Source organism: Vanacampus margaritifer, chromosome 10, assembly GCF_051991255.1.
Source record: "Vanacampus margaritifer isolate UIUO_Vmar chromosome 10, RoL_Vmar_1.0, whole genome shotgun sequence".
NCBI classification, from domain to species: domain Eukaryota; kingdom Metazoa; phylum Chordata; class Actinopteri; order Syngnathiformes; family Syngnathidae; genus Vanacampus; species Vanacampus margaritifer.
The window spans coordinates 23,565,900-23,585,202 of record NC_135441.1 but is presented as its reverse complement, the minus strand read 5'-3'; the positions used below and the strand labels follow the sequence as shown (position 1 = coordinate 23,585,202).

The 19,303-nt window shown below is 37.1% G+C and overlaps 2 protein-coding genes across 8 annotated transcripts in view; one reads left to right on the top strand and one right to left on the bottom strand.

Moving 5' to 3' along the window:
* Positions 1 to 19,303, top strand: part of polr1a (RNA polymerase I subunit A) — a 35,579-nt gene that overhangs the window by 8,639 nt on the left and 7,637 nt on the right. For 2 of the 6 annotated variants that reach the window (XM_077577895.1, XM_077577899.1), the window contains 20 exons: positions 5,971 to 6,007; positions 6,161 to 6,435; positions 9,578 to 9,685; positions 11,036 to 11,121; positions 11,347 to 11,433; positions 14,137 to 14,245; positions 14,326 to 14,421; positions 14,564 to 14,713; positions 14,828 to 14,932; positions 15,074 to 15,159; positions 15,296 to 15,384; positions 15,500 to 15,580; positions 15,712 to 15,829; positions 15,897 to 16,038; positions 16,121 to 16,288; positions 17,057 to 17,179; positions 17,297 to 17,524; positions 17,645 to 17,752; positions 17,836 to 17,982; positions 18,650 to 18,841. In XM_077577895.1, the coding sequence (XP_077434021.1) occupies positions 14,675 to 14,713; positions 14,828 to 14,932; positions 15,074 to 15,159; positions 15,296 to 15,384; positions 15,500 to 15,580; positions 15,712 to 15,829; positions 15,897 to 16,038; positions 16,121 to 16,288; positions 17,057 to 17,179; positions 17,297 to 17,524; positions 17,645 to 17,752; positions 17,836 to 17,982; positions 18,650 to 18,841 (1,626 nt within the window). In that variant the 5' untranslated portion in view covers positions 5,971 to 6,007; positions 6,161 to 6,435; positions 9,578 to 9,685; ... (3 more) ...; positions 14,326 to 14,421; positions 14,564 to 14,674. Of the gene's footprint in view, positions 1 to 5,970; positions 6,008 to 6,160; positions 6,436 to 9,577; positions 9,686 to 11,035; positions 11,122 to 11,306; positions 11,434 to 13,662; positions 13,872 to 14,136; positions 14,246 to 14,325; positions 14,422 to 14,563; positions 14,714 to 14,827; positions 14,933 to 15,073; positions 15,160 to 15,295; positions 15,385 to 15,499; positions 15,581 to 15,711; positions 15,830 to 15,896; positions 16,039 to 16,120; positions 16,289 to 17,056; positions 17,180 to 17,296; positions 17,525 to 17,644; positions 17,753 to 17,835; positions 17,983 to 18,649; positions 18,842 to 19,303 lie in introns of those variants that run through there. The other 4 variants (XM_077577896.1, XM_077577897.1, XM_077577898.1 and 1 more) reach the window with 4 other exon arrangements.
* On the bottom strand, positions 4,230 to 13,472 carry ptcd3 (pentatricopeptide repeat domain 3). Of its 2 annotated transcripts, none has more exons than XM_077577901.1 (23): positions 13,349 to 13,472; positions 13,097 to 13,149; positions 12,886 to 12,928; positions 12,409 to 12,454; positions 12,170 to 12,238; positions 11,876 to 11,980; positions 11,648 to 11,771; positions 11,318 to 11,415; positions 10,942 to 11,106; positions 10,609 to 10,669; positions 9,584 to 9,666; positions 9,346 to 9,490; positions 9,210 to 9,260; positions 8,236 to 8,325; positions 8,126 to 8,154; positions 7,873 to 7,979; positions 7,704 to 7,782; positions 6,642 to 6,732; positions 6,405 to 6,490; positions 6,157 to 6,308; positions 5,942 to 5,983; positions 4,601 to 4,759; positions 4,230 to 4,510 (listed from the first exon to the last, which is right to left on the bottom strand). In XM_077577901.1, the coding sequence occupies exons 1-23, from the start codon at positions 13,435 to 13,437 to the stop codon at positions 4,465 to 4,467; spliced, it is 2,013 nt and encodes a 670-aa protein (XP_077434027.1). In that variant the 5' UTR covers positions 13,438 to 13,472; the 3' UTR covers positions 4,230 to 4,464. The 2 variants fall into 2 exon arrangements, with proteins under 2 accessions (XP_077434027.1, XP_077434029.1); XM_077577903.1 differs by having other exon boundaries at positions 12,886 to 12,925.

Genomic DNA, 19,303 nt, shown 5'->3' with positions numbered 1-19,303 from the left:
AAACATACAATTTTATTGTCACATTTTAACTTCCAAATATATATTTATAGGGATAACTGCACCATATCAAATTGAATCGTATTCCCACTCAAATGAACCGTCCTTGACTCATTTCGCACCCCACGTATCAAAAACCGTATCGAATCATCTTTTTGTGCACACCCTTAAATGTTTTATTTAAGAAATATATGAATTTATTCTTGTAAAACTATAACTTTAATTTCAGAATTAATGGACCTTTTTATCTAGAGAATGAAATATCAATATATAAAATGTACAACTATATGTTTGGAAAAATACAAATTTCGTAAAAACAACAACCAGTAACTGATTTTGTGTTGGCCAAAACATAACAGTCACGTTCTAAAAATGCAACAACGACAGGCAATTAAACTTTGTAATTGTAATTAATCGCATTACTTCACTATTTATTTATTTATTTATTTTTTAAATAAAATATGTTATAAAAAGATTATTAAAAATTAGGGGCGACAGGTGATTACATTTTTTATTAATTCACTAGTTAACTTTAATCACAATTTTTTTATATCTGTTCTGAATGTACAATAAAAAAAAATCTAGGTTTTCATACTCTGTTAACAAAGTGGAAAAAATATTAAACTAATAGAAATAGTTCAAATTAATTTATGGCAGTGAATGAGTTAATCGCATGACTTTACTAGTTATTTATTTATTTTTTTAAAGAAAAGATTAAAAAAATAATTACAATTTTTAATTAGTAATTAATCGCATGACTTCACTCGTTAACGCACGATTAATCACAATTTTTTACATCTGTTCTAAATGTACAATAAAAGTTGTTCTAGGTTTTCATACTCTTGTTAACGAAAGTGGGAAAAAAAATGTTAAACTAATAGAAATAGTTCAAATGAAATTTTGACGTTTATAACCGTCAATGGCAGTGATTGAGTTAATGTTACATTGTGTAACTCCGACTTCAACATGGTCTCCCTGCTGCTGCTTGTACCGGTCTCTACATGCATAAATTCCTCATCCCTATTCTCCTCATACCCCCCCCACACACACACACAGTGATGTGCTGAATCTTGTTAGAGTAAATTCCTCTTTCTTTGGCAGGTTCCCACTAAACACTTTTGAGAAGGCCTTATTTTCTGCATGCTTTATTCGTTCATTTATTTGTCTTCGTTTATTTAGTTATTTCAGTCTGCAGTCGAAAAGCCGTGTCTTCACCGCACTAAAGAGGCTTTTAAATGTTCTTACTGCTCAGAAAGTTATCACTAAAACGAATCAACAAAAAGCATTCATTCGTTAGCATGTCGTTAGCATAATAGCATCGATTGCCATTGTTATGTTTTCGGATTAACATGGTAACTGGATGACTGAATCTACACAAAAGAAAACAACATTTTTAGCGAGTCCACTGTGTTAAAAATGGCTAAGTAACTATGCTAATAGGCTATATAGACTTCAGTTCACCCTAACAAGGAGACGCGCTAAAATGGATGGATAGCATTCAAGCACAATGGCTGTTTCGCTTCACCCGCCCGTCTCCTTACGCCGAGTTCCCTGTAAATCTGCCTTCGCATGACCTTTTCCATTTGTCCAGAGTGCAAATGTTACGCTCCAGAGTAGCACTTGTTCCCATTAACTTTACTGATATGATTTTCCTTAAGCCGATACAGTCGTTTGGTCTATGCTAATGCAATGCTAGTTTGAAGTTGTTTGGCAGTGAGTTCTAGTAAAGACCAAGAAGTCATGTTTTGTCCAAGCATTCACCAAAGTGATCATTGTCTGCCTCTTAAAAAGAACACTGTTTGTCTACAAAAACAGTCAGTTCCAGAAATATCGGGACATTGAAGGAATTACCATTAATTGTAATCGTTTGCGTGTTCAAATAATTGCAAGATGAGATTCTGGTGGAGAGGGTCCTTGCAAGGTTGGTTTATTACAGAGATCTCTGGTCACACAGTTAGACATCACCCAAGCAGTGTCATCCAATGTGTGTGTCTTCTTTTGCCCACACAGCCTCTTTATTGAAAACATGAGGAAACGCCTCTGTCATCCAGTGACGCACAGAATGAGTTTGCATTTTCCCAGTAAACTAGATAGTCCTTGAACTTTTGACAACCGGATTTCTGATGAACAGCAACTAGACTTCTTAGATAAACATAGAAACATTTTAACTTTCTCATTTCTGGGAAAACAGTAGAAAAGATAGCAAGAATGTCAAAAGCATTACTCACACAGGTTATATCAGGTCAACATAATTACACCTTCATCAACACATCTATAATGAAATATAAAACAGGTAAAATGTAAAATAAAACAATAAAAATGTTAATAATGTCAACAACATCCACACAATTTGTTTTTTTTGGCTCTAAATACGAAGACAATGGATGTGAAAAGAAACAAATAGGAGGTGCTTTAACTTTAATTTGATGATATCGACATTAAAACAAGATCCAAATCAAATGCTTCCTGTAGATGAGCAGTTTTTAGTTGTGATAACAGTGTTGACCACTAGATGGCAGACTCCAACCCCAAGACTGTACTTCTCCACCAGGAAGTAAATTCTAATTACGGAATTTTAACACAGATTTACCTGCGAGACGCTATCAGCTATGAATTATTTCAACCCAAGTCGCTACAACAATGCCCAATCTCAATAATATGCAGCGATTGACAGTTCATTCTAAAAACATACCTTTTGACACAATGACTTTAGCATCTTGTGCACGGCCACTGATTATAAATTGGAATCACATCTCCCCTTATTTCTTGTGACTTCATATTTCTTATCCTATTCCATGGCACCTTCCATAGAATTTTCTCACGCTGCGCTCTTTTTTTTTTTTGTACTTCCTCATCTCCCCTTTCTCATCTTAAATATCAGGAAGTGAATGATGCAACGAACGCAATTGCAACCCTAACCCAAAGCCATAAACTAAGCAAATCTCGTTCGCTCTATACACAGAGAGAATATCAACACGTGGGAGAGGTATTAAAATCGCAGGAGGATGTGCCATCACATCCTGTGTTTGTGTTGCGCCAGACATGAAAAGAAAGGAATGTTGGTCAAACTGGCTTCTTTTGCAAGCTTGTTAGTACACTAATGTGTTTGCCTTTCCTCCTTTCCTTCCTATTTGTCCCAAAATGTGTAGTTTGACACACAGTGGAGTGCAACACCACACCCATCTAAAAAGTACCAAGCTGCCAAACTCCCCTCTCTGTGGAACACATGCCCTTATTTGGTCGTGCCGTCAGCTCGGCCTGTGATTGGTGGAGGAAATGAAGAGCGCTCAGCTTTGAGACTCACCTGTGTGTTGACGTGTACACACCCAACTGGGCTTTTGACAACTTTGTGGGCTGACAGACACTTGGGCAGTGTTTCCAGTTACCTTAAAAAGTAACTTGTTACTTTACTGGTTACTTGCTTTAAAAAGTAAGTTACTTTACTGTTACAGGATCAGAGTTGCAAATCAATGCTAATGCTAGTTAGTAGGAGTAAATGCTAGCTGTGGTAGATGCTATGCTAACTGGTCAAGAACAAATTTAGCTTCTGCATATATATATATATATATATATATATATATATACATATATATATATATATACATATATATATATATATACATATATATATATATATACATATATATATATATATATATATACATATATATATATATATACATATATATACACACACACACACATATATACGAAAAAATAAGTTTTGTTATTATAGGGTTGGTTTTAGTGAAATACTGCATTATGGCTCAGAAGATTGGAGAAAAAAAGAAAAATTGAAAAAAAAAAAGATTTATTTAAAACCCAAACCCTAGTTTGAAACCCTACTTGAAGCTCTAACCCTAATTTGAAAACTTACTTTCAATCCATAACCCTATTTTGTTTTTGTGTCAAAAACATGACCCAAAAAAATTGGTACTCAAGTGGGAGGGAAAAGAAAGCAGTAAGTCATCCCGCTCCGAGTCCGGAGATACCCTAGTTTGACACGTCACTGCTTGGTTTCAAGGCGACAGATATGAACAGATACACATGTATTCAGACATTCTGCAGGAAATAGCTAATCTCTTATTTTCAGGAAGTTAGCCTTTTAATCGGCAGGAGAAAATTGTGTCTGTAGATTTTCTTCCAGTTGCGCAGCATCATCTATCAACATGGCATAATGTTATAAATATAAAGCACAAAGATATCACCGCTCTTAAAATTAGAGCACTATATCTGTGATTATTAATTTTATTTTGTACAATACAGCATACCACACCAAAAATGTAGTCATTTGTGAAGAAATGGCGGCCTCTGGTGGACATAAACAACAACACAATTTAGGTACTTTTTTTTTTTTGTCCACAAATTTCTTTCTTTTTTGACTTCGATATATAGCTACTAAACTCATTTTCACGGAATATTTGAGCGCAATAGTCAGTTTTTCATCATGAATGCTGAATGATTTCTTCAGTCAACAGGCTCTGTGACACTCTCCAGTTCAGACAATATGATTCTGGATAGAAGAAAAAAAAGAACAACAACTTAATTTTTTTAAACAAAAACTCTAAAATGTGTTAAAATTGTTGTTCACTGCCCTCCTCACCTTTGCTCCTCGCTCAGATCAAACTCGGCCAGCGTCAGTTTGGCCAATTTGGGTGTGACGTGTAGACAGAAGGCGGCCGACAGCTGAACGAGCTCCACGGCTCTTTGGGCTGAGCCTTCACTCCGGCACGCGGACAGGAAGTCCTCAAACAGCTCTTTGCTGGTGAATTACATAGCAGAAAAAACAACATTTGATAGAAACACTAATGGTAGCCACAACCTGTAAACTTTGAGGCTGCTATCGCTCACTTTTTTTCTGCTTAAGTGTGGCAGCGTTCCTACCAAACTCCTCAAAGTTGCTTAGTGCCAGTAAAAATGATACAGACCCCCTCAGGCCATGGCAAAGGTACCATTCAACTAGTCGATGTTTCATCCGAAGAGTTATGAAAATATTTTATTACGGTTGAAATATTCCTTAGCTCATTTGCTACCAAAAACGTATGAATAATTTTATTTTAAATGTCTCAAAAACGGATTTATAAATTTTTTTTTAAATGCGAGAGCATACATAAGGCTCGCCTCTCAACTGCAAAGAACAGTTGAAGGAAATGGTAGTTATTACACAAACGGCCAGCAGGTGGCAGCAGAGCAAAGGAAATAAACTAGGGCCATGTTGAAAAATACCTAAATTACTCAATTCTAAATCGATTTGTGAATAATGATGAAACTGTATTCTGATGCTAATTGCTGCAAAACGGAATCCGATAGAAATATACTTTTTTTCCTGATGAAAGAAGAGACTAATATTTATTTCCATGTTTTTATAGAAATAGAACACAATATTCTGTGGGCTTTGCAAAATCAGTCAAAATCCAGTAAAACAGCCGGGAGCGAAGGGGGTTGCTTCAGCGAAAATGGCTGTGAGAGAATTAGTTAGTGCTACTTTAAAGATTAGATAGCTTTTAATATGAAAAGAAAAATGCACTGAGCTGTCACCAAGGACTTACAAATGCAATTATGCCATCTAGTGGCAGAAAAATTACCTCAACACAAAATAATCACACGTTTTTTTTTTTTACAGTACAGTACATCTTTATAATTTTAACTCAATTTTATGAACTATTATGAAACTACTGTATCAATGACTAAAAGCCATATTTCTATTAGTTTAACATTTTTCCACTATTATGTTAACAAGAGTATGAAAACTATGTTGTACATTTAAAACGGTTTGTAAAATTTGCGATTAATCGTGAGTTAACTATTAAAGTCACGCGATTAATTACGATAAAAAAAAAAAATGTAATCGCCTGACACCACTAGTTTTATTATTTCGTTTTTGGTCACTACGGGAAAAAAGCAGCAAGTGAAAGAGCTGATCATTTTCTACTAGATCACTTACGGAGGAACTCTGTTCTTCTCTTTGAAAAGCTGGAGCATCTTCCTGCATAGAACAGAGAAGCAACTTGTAAGTTACACAATTTTACTTTAAAATTCCCTCTTGAGGGATAATTATCAGTATAATAAATAAGATGAACATCAATACATTAACTACAAAATACATAACCAGGTCTTGTGCACTTTGACACTAATTTACAATTCATCCTTGTTTCTCACCAAGCCTCTTGGATCTTGTTGGCCCGCAGCAGCAAGGAAGTAACCTGTGAGAGGGTGACGTTGCCCCACTCCAGACTGGCCCTACCGATATTTTTGCTGCCATCAAACGCACTCTTTATTTCCAGTGCACACACAGCAAAAGACTCTTGGACCTTTTGCACATATTTATATTATTAGTGGACATGTTAAAAAAGGAAATCATCATCATCATCATCATCATGGCTGTGCTGGATACCGCCTTGACTGACCTCAGGACTGTGTTTATCTCTTTCCATCAAGGTGAGCAGGTCCCCAATCAAGTCTGGTTTATTATCATGACCCAGAGAGCGGATATCTAGAAAGAGAGAGAATTCAGTCTGGTCACTTTCTCTCCTTTTTTTTTTTTTTTAAGCGTAATCCACAGCTATAACTATCTGTGCTGAATCAGTGACCAACATAGACACATTAGTTAGTACAGGTTAGCAATAATATCATCTCTGAGCAACCTTTCCATATAGTAGGCAGCATGTCCAAGCGGCTGTCTGTGTCCAGGGCCTGCAGGAGGTGTCTCAGTCCCTCTGAGTGCAGGTAATGCAACTAGAATGATAAAACATTAAGGATGACAATTTGTCAGTATTAGCAAAGCAGTGCCAATTCCAACTTTCATGGAAAAAAAAAAAAGAGTAACACAAAACAACTTTAAATGTCTTCACTAATTGTTCAATGGTTGAGTTATTTATTGTTTTAAAATAATTGTTTAAAAAAATCTGTTCTGTTATTGTTTCAAAGCTAGTGAATATGTCAGGGCACAAAAAAAATTTGATAAGAGTTTTTGAATTTCTGACCTCCAAAGTGCATTGGAGGTCAGACTGAGGTCAACCAATGACAGCCCATTGCGAACGTAGAATGTAAATTGGGGTTAGCCATAGTGGTTCTCAACCTTTTTTCTAGTGAATAGTGAAATATTTTTTCAGCAAAGTAACCCCTAATCAGCGCAAAACATTTCTGATTGGGAAAAAAAAAAAGACTTAAAACCGAGTGCTACGCCATCACTGTCTGATTTATTGAACTTTGGAACTCTATTTGTATTCATGTGGTCTCTTGAACTATTTGGAAATAAATGATATAGCTAAAAAAAAAAAAAAAAGAACGAAATATATAATTAATTTAATTATAAAGATTTGTGCACATAAAAAATATTAACATTAAGTGTCCTCATTTGGGATGATAGTAAAGCTCTGTTCTCAAAAAGAAATAATTAACTGAATTTTAAATAAAGTTTTCAAGTGACTGACAGGTGATTCTAGGTAGCATAATGACAAATCGGGTCGAACCATTCTGGTATGGGGGAGATGCTAGGTTTTTAGGATACTGAAATTGAATAGCCTACTAAATATAAAATGAATTTATGAACTCACATTTTTTGTGTAATATTTACATATACTTTTAAAATATATTTTAATGTATCTCACGTACTCCCCTGGAGTTCCTTCACGTACCCCCCATTTGCGAACCACCGCTTTACACTGAATGACATTTTAGTCAATTCATATTTTCAATGCACTCACCGAAGGAATGAGTTTTTTATACCACATCAGCACCACGTCAATGTTCTCCATCGTACACAAAAGGTTGAAGAAGCGAGCACTGAAGACAAAAGAAGGGAAGTCACTTCATTATTTTTTTGCTCCTAAATTAACAGTTGCATTAAGAATACAGTTTTTGTGTTGATCTTACTGATAAACACTCGCTTGGTAAGTATCACCCAGAAGCCTCCAGTTTTCCCCAACATCCACCAGATTTTGGATTTCATATCCCAAACCCAGCTCTTTATAATCCAGACACTGCAATGATAAATGTGTGTGTGTGTTGGGGGGGGGGGGGCGCATACAAAAAAAGCAGCACAAGTGAATTCTACTGGGAAAGACATTTAAATACAATTTACTAACAAGTGGCAAATGCTCATGTTAAAGAAAAAAAAGTGACTTACAACTCTCATGGCATCGGAGAAGAACATAACTGAAGATAAAAAGGACACAACAATTATGTGAAATTGATCAATTCTCTTACATTTATTTTTGTATCACACACATTACGTACCATCACCAGGGTCCTGACAGGTGAGGCTTTTCCCTGCTAACTCTGACATCACACTCTGTAAAATGTCCACGTTGCCCTGGCCAGATGTTGCTAAACGACAAAAAAATTGTCATACGACTTGGCAAATTTCAAAAATGGATGAAGAAAAACATTTCGGACCAACAGCAGGATTTGAGCCCATTTTCTTTATAAACCTATTGATCAGGACAAAAATTCTCTGCGGCCTTTGCACTTTTTTTTTTTTTTTAATGTACAGCTGTAATAACTAGACTAAGTGCAATTTCTGCAGAAATTGCTTGGGAATGCTGAAAGCGGAATGCTAATAGCTCAATGCTAATTAAGTAAATTGAAAGATAAATTATGTGAAAATGACAAAGTATTAATTGTGGTTGAAAGATAAATGAATAAAATCAACACTTGAACCCGGTAGGGGTGAATTTTTGAAGCAAGTTGAAATTTATAAGTGTTATCTGAAAGTACCCCTCCATTCATTTAGATGGGAAACTGGAACTAATGATATCCAATGGGAAAATGAAAAAAAATAAAAATCACCTAATAGCGCCACATAGGCATGCAGTACCCTCCATTCATGAAAAAAATAGGAACTAATGATATACTGTACAATGGAAATATGAATAAAAAAATCACTCAATAGCGCCACCTAGGCATGCAGTCCCCTCCATTCATTTAGATGGAAAAGTAGAACTATGATAGTCAGTCGGTATACATTTATATCCCTCAGCATAATTGCCATGGACATATTTGCAATGTACAGTGGGAGGTGGGATTCGAACCCGCCTGGTTACTGGAGGATGCAATTTACCAAGTGCGCCACTGAGCTGTATGAAAGCGCTGGTAATGATGATCAGTTGTATGGATGGAGGTGGGACTTAAAAAAAAGTTCAATGTCAGTCCCATTGAAAATGAATTGTAAAGTAATGTGGAATCAGCATTCGCACAATTACTGTCCTCACCTGCTTTGTAAAATATAGCCAGGACATGGTCAAAGGTGGCCAAACTGGGAGCTGCACAAACAAACAAATACAAATGACTTTACATTATAAGATGGAGAAGGGGTTAGCAAAAACAGTGTCTTTAATTGAAAATGACCTATCCGCAGCGCCGCCATCTCGCTCAGGGTTTGTAGCGCCAACGGCTTGGCTAAAGAGCCACAACGTCTCAAGGCTTTGAGAACACTGTTAAAGGTTTGCAGGTTGGGCTGGATTTTCTGTCCACTCATTTGGTTTAAAATCTCCTGCAAGCAAACAAAAACAGCATGAGAGGTAGTACGAAGATGACGACGGAAGATGAGATGCGATATTGTTTTATGGTTTGTCTGAAGCCTTACAGCGATGAGGCCCCATCTCTCGGTGTATTTGTCTCGGACTTCTCCAACAGCTGAGATCAGGGCGTTGAAAATGTGGACGTCGGCTGGAAAGAGAGCCTAAAGGTTGGTGGCAGCGTCGTAAACAACAAGCATGCATTGGATTTATTAGGGATGAGCGAGTACAGCACTATCTGTATCTGCATGACCATCTAATTGAAATGTATTTGGAGTGGGCGTGGCTTAACTGGAGGTAGGCTCGGCAGGACAAAAACGGGTGGGGCTTACATCAATATGTTACTCTATTTTTTTTAGCATGAAACTGAAGGGAAAAAAATGTTTGAAATTAATATAGTTTGATCAAAAGTTTTTATATTTTTTGTTCATTTGAAAACTATCGACAAAATAGCCTTTTAAAGATTCAAATCAATGCTTTGATCACAAAATAACTATTTTTAAAAAAAATTACAAACTCACAAAATGTATGTGTATGAATAAATATTTACAGAACAGTCTGAAAATTGAGATTTTTTTTTTTATCACTATAGTAAAGGAACTATTTAGAACATGTCTTTTTAAATAACTAAGAACAGGAATCTTTTTAAGTGTGTGAATAAATAAATATTTACAGAGCAGTCTGAAAATGAATATTCACTGTTTTTGATCACAATCGTAAAGAACCTTTTTACAGAACAAGTTTTTTAGTACAGCACATACGGTAGGAAATAATGACCTGCTATGTGGACAAACAAAAAATGTTTTTATTATTTTGTTTTCAATGTTTTATCCTTGTATCCTTCAGCACGGATATTAGGGAAGTCTATCCGTGTTATATTTGTATCCGGGAAAAATAAATTATCCGTACCGGATACTCACGTTGTACGAATAACCGGCTCAACCCTAGTATATTTATTAACTGGAAAAGTGTCATTTATAATGTAATATCACTTCGGAACATCCTCGTGATGGACCACAAGAAAGATTTTCTTCCGTTTTGACTTCCCGACGTTGCAAGCGTTTTGTCCATTATGTTCGATGAAGCAACTTACCAGTCAGTCTGTTGTTAAGCAGGTCTGTGTACAAGCTGAAGGCCTTCGCGTATGCTCCATGCTAAAGACACATTTTCACAACGGAAGCATCCTTTATACAATCTAGTTTGACGAAACAAACACTAACTAGCCACATTTTGACCGCTTGCATAATTAACTTTCCAACAGTGTCAACCAAAACTTTTTTTCTTTAAGAAAAAAGATTTGACATATTTCACTGCATAACATTACAATGTGCAAAATGGTGATAATTTTGTGGTTGGTTACTTGGTTCGTGTAACTAATGCAGTCAAAAGAAGCAGCACCAAACCAGTGAGTGATATAAAAGCTTACCTTGACCATGCCTCTGATGAGAGCGGAGTAACATCGAGTATCTCTCTCTGGCAGCAGGTTAAATATTCTTTCTGCGTTGTTATTTTCCTTCCAGGTCAACTTCCGCAAGTCTGAGGCCTGACGAACATTCCCTTTCCTCTTCGTCGCGTCCTTCCCGGATTCCTCCTGAAAAAGCAAAAGGTAAAATAGAAAACAGGTGAATTCTGAAGTCGTAAAATGATTTTGTAAGTAAGAGCTAAGATTCGAACCTGGATCTTTTCTACCTGATTTTCTGATAAAGCGATCTCTTTTAAACATTTTTTATTTCATTTAGTGACATTCACTTATAGAATATGTCTTTCCATTTTCTTGTCTGAGCGAATCAGCATCGACTCACCATGTCCCCTGTCCCACCCTCCTGGACAGGGTCTCGGTCAGAGAAGAGACAGATCAAGTCTAACAGGTTGTGGGTTGTCTCCATGGACACGGACGTCCCTATAAGACAGAGTTGAGGTGATAAAATTGCACCGACAAATAACATTTTAAAAAACATACATGACACGACATGATTTTTATTTTCTATGCGTCACACAATATTTGTGTGTTCATATACATTTATAATGTGCTCTGAATTGTGGAAGGGTTAAATAAGGGGTGTATAAAAAAGAATAATAATAATTTAATTTAAGGTATCCTCCGCTATCCATTATATGCATATTGCACTTACCAGCTTGCAGCAGTTGATCATACATATCGACGGCAGCCTTGACTTTTTTCAAGCTGATCCTTTCCTTCAGCGCCTCTTCGCTCACTTCTTCAAGGCGCAACGATACGTCATCTGGCATCAGACACTAACATACACATGAAGCAAAACCATTCATTTCATTTACACTGACACTCAACTATGAGAATAACACGAGTCTATATAATATATTGTATTGTGTGTGTTAATTACTGGTATATGTGGTTCAGCAAAATCTTTGGTGAAGAACTTTGGGTAGTTGTTGACAAAGTATTTCGCTGCAGATCTTCCGGACTCTTGAGAGACCGAGTACAGCTTCTACAAGGCAGAGAGAAGTGAGAGCGATATTTTAAATTTAAATTACTTTAACTGCTAATGTTTTGTTTTTTTTTAAATCAATGAATACATTTAATTTCAAAGTTGACACAAGTACGGTAATAAAAAAAATGGTAACAAATGGCAACAAAGACGGAAACGTTTTTGTGCAAGAGTGTGAATGTTTCATACAAACTCAGCAGTGGTCCTCGGGGAGAGATAAGGATCATCCTGGAATTGGTAGGGAAATGTTGTAGGATCCTGGTGGGGGGGGGGGGGGCATTTATGTTAACATTTGGATTGTGAAATATAGAAGAATCATCATCTTTGTTGTAATGAATTTTAGACTATATACTAAACCACTCTGCCACAGATTTTCATGAGCAAATATGAATGGCTTTGATACAGAAAGAATCAAAAAGGGAGCTCACCCTGCGCACAGTCATAGCCAAGGCCTCCAATACTGACTCGTTGCTCCTTTTCAGTAAAAAAATAACAAAAAAAAGGAAGAAATTGTCATCATTTTGAATTTGAATCATTAAGACTGAAATTTTTTACCACCAAATTTAACACTGATTTGTTTATAATAAAAAAAGTTTAGAATATTTAATTTTAATAATTCAAACTTCAGTGCCTAAATTCAAGTATTCATCGTATTCAGCTTCAAATTCAACATTAGTAAACATGCGACTTCTTGGTCACCAGGCAAAAACAATCGAAGCAAGCACTCAGCCAAGCCACTTCAGTCCGTTTTTAGCACTCTCTATTCGTACAAAGTTAGTTAGGTTTTTGACTTCAAAGATTCCATTTCCCATAATAGAATCTATGACATCCTAAGAGTAAAGGTGACCCCAACATTGAATGTTAAAAAAAATGCTGTTAGTAAAATGTAATAAACAAACACATACCATACTTTCTTTCTGGGGATGGCGATTGGCTCTGAGGAGTCTGCTACATTAAAATAAAATAAAATAAAATGTTGTGGGTTACACACATTCAATTAATGCAAGATAGATTTTAAAAAGGTAGGTTACAGAAGTTGCATTCATTGTTTGAAATCGAATATGGAATATACGGGTACATATGGAAAATGTGCTAACATATCTCCTTTCAACTTGCCTTTACTGGCTTCTGCAGCTTGTTGGCGTAAAGCTGAGATCCCACCAAAATTCCTTCAAAAGAAAGGGGGAAATCGTTTTATAAGATGGCTAGATCCATAAGTTAGTCTCACTGATCTGAGGTTATTATGACAGCCTGCAGTGAGTTACAATGGCATGATGACCTCCTGACAAAGGACGCTAGCCGTAAATGAAAGAAGAAACTGGTCTGGGTAACAGTCTTGTAGAAATACAAATGTGGAATGTATCTTACCTATGAAACAACACCTGCTCGACGTTGGTCAACAAAATTCGATTGTTTTTGTACATGTACTTTCCTACTTGCCTCCCGGACGCCGCCATATTGCACACACGCAAAGGCGTCTGGGAGGAAGAAACCATGCGGACTACATGGAGGGAGATGTAAAAATTAAATAGTTTCCCCCCCAAAAAATATGACGTTACAATATTTTACTGAGAATTTTTCTTCGAGTATTTTATTCATTCTTTTCAATGTCTGTTTGTTGTGAATCTGAAACCATATGTCTTAAATCTTAACCATATATGTGCAACCTCCCCCCCGCATACTTTGAACAGTCGGTGGGTCCCGTTGAGGCACGTGGGAGAAAACAGGACCGCGACCTCATGTAGCATGTGGTCAGAAAACTTTGCAATGATTTTGTAATAATAAACATTCCGAATTCTGGATAATCATCAACAATGCTATTTAGAAAAGAAGTGCCATGGCGGCGATTGGAGGGCATGTCTTTTGGCATGTACTCTGCCGAAGAGATAAGGTGAGGTTGTTAGCTTTTGGCTTCGTGCTAAAAATTGAAGTTCAAAAATTGATATAAACAAAATACTTCTTTTTTTTTTAATCCATTGGGCTAACTTGCAGTATGTCACTAACCATTTTAAAAGTGGACTACTATCTTATTTTAATGAATTAACTCTCACGCCCTTCGAATGTCACATTTAAACTGCGCAATTGAGTCAAACTATGCAGTACAGTAGCTGCCAGGCTTATGTTGTGAGTAAATTGGTTATTTTGGTCCTTTCTAGGAAGTTGAGTGTAAAAACGATCACCAACGCAAGGTTGCTTGATGGTGTTGGAAATGTGCTCCCAAATAGCCTGTATGACTTGGCCCTGGGACCAGCAGACAACAAAGAGGTAAATTAAAGGTGTTAAAGAGGTTGCCGTCCATATTTTTTACAACAAAGAAGCAATATTGTGTTGTTTTTGTCCATTAGGCATGTTCAACTTGCTGCCAGGACTTCAACAACTGTCCAGGACACCTGGGACACGTAGAGCTTCCACTTCCTGTATACAACCCACTCTTTTTTGACGTAAGAATCATCCACATTTACTAGAGTAGACCGATTTACCACAGGCAATTCTGGGAATTATTCTGTAAAGACTTAATAAAAATGTATACTCCGTTCTGGTTTCCACTTGTGTGTTTGATGTGCGTGTTTTTCTCGCTTTCAGAGACTGTACCTGTTGATTCGTGGGTCATGTCTGACGTGCCACTTATTAACATGTCCACGAGCAGCTATCCACCTGCTGTTTAACCAACTGAAGTTATTGGATCATGGAGCCATGCAGCAGGTTTACCAGATAGAGGAAGTTCTCAGCCAGGTGAGGTTTAACTTCATTTTTGTAGGCATGATCTTAACATTTTTACACTATTCTTCAGAAAGTTTATATCAGTTGTTCTGAGTGGGTTTTTTTTTTGTAACGATGTTGTACTAGTTTCTGGAGGGGAATGCCAAAGCCACTGGTGACGATATTGCAGCGACGCTCAAAGAGTTCACAGATTCAGTTTGCGTAACTGAAAGCTCAGGAAACAGCAAGCCGGTCAGTAAACACATTCACTCTCTATATATTGGATGGATGAACGTGTAATAAATATTGTGATAAATGTATATTCACATGAATTACAACAATATAAACCTTTTGGAAGTGCCCCTTTTCATGTGTGACCTTATTTCTCCCCAGATAAAACACCTCGTTGAAAGAAAATGCAGTTTGATAAATGATTTCTGGACAAATCAAATGAAAGGCCGGAAATGTCTCCATTGCAGGTAATACAACTGCATGATATCAAGGATTACCAGTCAGCTTCACTATTGAATACCTATTAAGAGAGCATCAGAAGCCCTTCTTCCCAGTGATTGGGCACATTTTTCCTTAGCTAAAGAAAATTGTGTGTGCAAACAGGAGCAAGCGGTTCACCATACGACGTGAGCACAACAGTAAGCTGATTGTCACGTTGCCGCCCGATACGAAAACCATTCTCAGAAATGATGGTGAGTCTTTTCGAATGATCGTTAGGTCTCATGTAAACAAAAGTGTCCCAGAAAATGGACGATTGATTAAAAAAAAATGTATAGATATGAATATTTTGATTGTATTTCTCTGTAGGGGACCTCTTGACGGGAGACAGAGCCTACTTGACTGCCAGCACTGCTAGAGAGCACATCAACAACCTGTGGAAGAATGAAGGTAAGGCAACAGAGTGTTTTTTTTTTAACTTTTTTTTTCTATTTCAATGTATCAGCTATTGTTCAAACGCTTCCATGTTTTGCCAATGGGAAGTGAAATGGAATTTTACCTACCCCGTCTTTTCTCTCCAGGTTTCTTCCTCAAGTGTCTGTTTTCTGGGTTGGTGGGCAACTCGGAATCAAATGAAGAGGAAAAGGGTTTCTCTCCGGATCTCTTCTTCCTGGAGCTGCTCGTGGTCCCGCCTTGCAGGTACAACACGGCCTTCTTAATGGCAACCCTGCGCGTGGTTTTGCTTCAGGACGTCTCCTTTCTTCAGGTATCGTCCAATCAATCGACTGGGCGACCAGATGTTTACCAACGGTCAGACGGTCAACATGCAAGCTGTCATGAAGGACAGTATCATCGTAAGAAAAGTGCTTTCTCTCATGGCTACTGAGAAAGGTACTCAGAAGGATGAGGTAAGATTTTGTGTGTTCAAAACAAAACAAAACAGCCCTCTCTTCTAATAAAAGTTCATTTTGTCTTGTCTTTTTTTATCAGTCTCAGCCAACGGAAGAGACAGACCGGTCATTTCTGTCAGAGATTCCCGGAATGACATTAACAGATAAACTTTACAACATTTGGATTCGCCTTCAGACCCATGTCAACATTGTCTTTGACAGTGACATGGACAAAATGATTACTGACAAGTACCCCGGGGTCAGACAGGTATGTCGTGTGAAAAAAGGCAACCTGTAATCCAAATGGTCTCAAGTCTCCAAGTTACATTAATAAACAAACAAATATCCTCCCAAAAAATTTCATTTAGTCATTTTATTTATTTACTTTTTTATAATTATGTTATCATTAGGCACATTCGATACCACTTTTTTTGGAGTAATCACCGATGCCAAGTACAGATACCACAAGTACTTTTGACACATAAAATGTATCCCCTAAAAAACAATGGCAGATAATTTTAAAGAAAGGCTTGTATATGAAAATATAGCATTGTTTTCCTTAATTGAATGGATGGTTGAAATTAAATTAAGTACCTTAACTCATTCACGCCAATCCATTTCACTGAAGCAACCCCCTTCGCTCCCGGCTGTTTTACTGGATTTTGACTGATTTTGAAAGCCCCCACAGAATATGCTGTTCTATTGCTATAAAAACATGGAACCTACCAAAAGAAAGATTAGAGTCTCTTCTTTCATCAGAAAATATATAAAATATATTTCTATCTGTTTCTGTTTTGCAGCAATTAGCATTAGAATATAGCTAAGTTTCATCCATATTCACAAATCAGTTTAAAACACTGGGGGGGGTTTGCAACATGGCCCTAGTTGATCTCTTATGCTCTGCTGCCACCCGCTGGCCATTTTTCTAATAACTACCATTGCTTTATGCTTTTGCTTCAGTTCAGAGGCCACATCAAAGCCTTATGCCTTTCTTTTCTACACCTGATGATTAATTGTCCCTTTTTTTCCTTTGAAGATCCTGGAGAAAAAGGATGGCCTGTTCCGTAAACACATGATGGGCAAAAGAGTTGATTTTGCTGCACGATCTGTCATCTGTCCAGATATGTACATCGGAACCAATGAGATAGGAATTCCCATGGTATGCCTGATTGAGTATTTTTTTTTTAATCCCCTTAAAATAATACTCTTATGCTGTAAATAGCTCACGAGCGCATCGTTTCTCCACAACTTTCAATTGTCATGTTTGCTCGCGCAGGTGTTTGCCACAAAGCTGACCTACCCACAGCCTGTCACGCCGTGGAACGTGAAGGAGCTTCGTCAGGCTGTCCTGAACGGGCCGAACGTCCACCCCGGTGCTACGATGGTGATTAGCGAGGACGGCAGGAGAACCATCTTGTCGCCCAGCAACTTTACACAGAGAGAAGCGGTTGCTAAGCAGCTGCTGACGCCTTGTCCGGGTCCACACAAGATGCCAATGAAAATAGTGAGTCAGTAGTTGGACAGTCCGCTACATAAACGTGACTTTACTTGGACATCAAATGAAATATGCTGTGTAAGCCGCCATGCCATAGTCAAGTGGTGTGATTTGTCTTTGTTTCTCAAGGTGAACCGTCATATTAAGAACGGAGATGTTTTGTTGTTGAACAGACAGCCAACTTTGCATCGGCCGTCAATACAGGCTCATTGCGCACGCATTTTGCCAGGAGAGAAGGTCCGTATATCTTTTTCAATCACTATGGACTCTTATTACATTCTTACTTTAAATTGATTGATTTGTTCTGTGCTAAAATAAAGGTCCTGAGGCTCCACTATGCCAACTGCAAAGCTTACAATGCCGACTTCGATGGAGACGAGATGAATGCTCACTTCCCTCAGAGCGAGCTTGGCAGAGCGGAGGCCTACACATTAGTCAGCACGAATCAACAGTATCTTGTGCCAAAGGTAGCCATTTTCACTGAAGCAACCGTGACTGATTTTGCAAGGCCCACCGAATATTGTGTTCTATTGCTATAAAAACATGGAACCTACCAAAAGAAAGGTTAGAGTCTCTTTTTTCATCAGGAAAAAAGTGTATTTTGTATCTGTTTCCGTTTTGCAGCAATTAGCATTACAATATAGCTAAGTTTCATTATTATTCACAAATCTTTTTTTTTTTTTTAACACTAGGGAAAATTGCTTTTTTTTCAACATGACCCTGGTTTGATCTCTTTTATTCTGCTGCCACCTGCTGGCCTTTTTTATGATAACTACCATTGCTTTAAGCCACATTTTCATGCCAGAAGCTGCATCAAATCCTTCTGTATGCTCTTGCATAAAAAAACACCCAAAAACCCAACAACGTATGAATATGTTTTTGGGAGTGAAGGACAAACTATTAAAAAACAAGTTTTTGGGTTTGAATGATTTAATAGATAAAATCATAATTTAGAAATCACATATGGCTTTTCTGTCTTTGTGAGCTTAAAATTGGCTTGATGAGTGGAACCTTTTAAGTGTAATAAATACAAAAGAAAAAAAAGACTCAAATGTGGAAAGGGCTAAATACTTTTTCACTGCATTGTATGTTTACATACTTGACTTATCACTCGTTCTTTCTTTCTTTCATCAGGATGGAAAGCCTTTGGCCGGTCTGATTCAGGATCACATGGTTTCAGGCACACGCATGACAATTCGAGGCTGCTTCTTCACAAAAGATGAGTACACCGAGCTTGTGTACAGGGGACTGACTGACAAACCAGGCCGCATTAAACTGATCCAACCTGCAATACTCAAGCCACAGAAACTCTGGACAGGAAAGCAGGTAGTTTGACACCTGAGTTTTTAATTGAGGATTAAAAAAAAAATCCCTGCAAAATCATCCTGAAAATAGAAGATATAAAACAAAAACAAATTTTACTTTCTTAAATTGTAATGTCATTATCATCAGATCTACAGGCATAATTAACCATTATGTAATAATAATAAATAAAAAAAAACACTTGTTAACTCTTTGACTGCCAAAAACGTTAAATAACGTTTAGTAAAATCCTATGGAGGAGTGCCAAAGACGTTAAAAGACGTTTGTTTCAAAACAGAGGTGAAACTAACCATTTTCTATTGTTGATTACTGAAAAACGGAATAAGGTAGAAACAAACTTTTTTTCCTGATGAAAGATGAGAGTCCAATCTTTCATTTGGTAGTATGTGTGTTTCCATAGTCCAAACACATAATTTTCTGTGGACCTTGAAAGATCAGTCAAAATGCTTAAATCGACTGGCACCC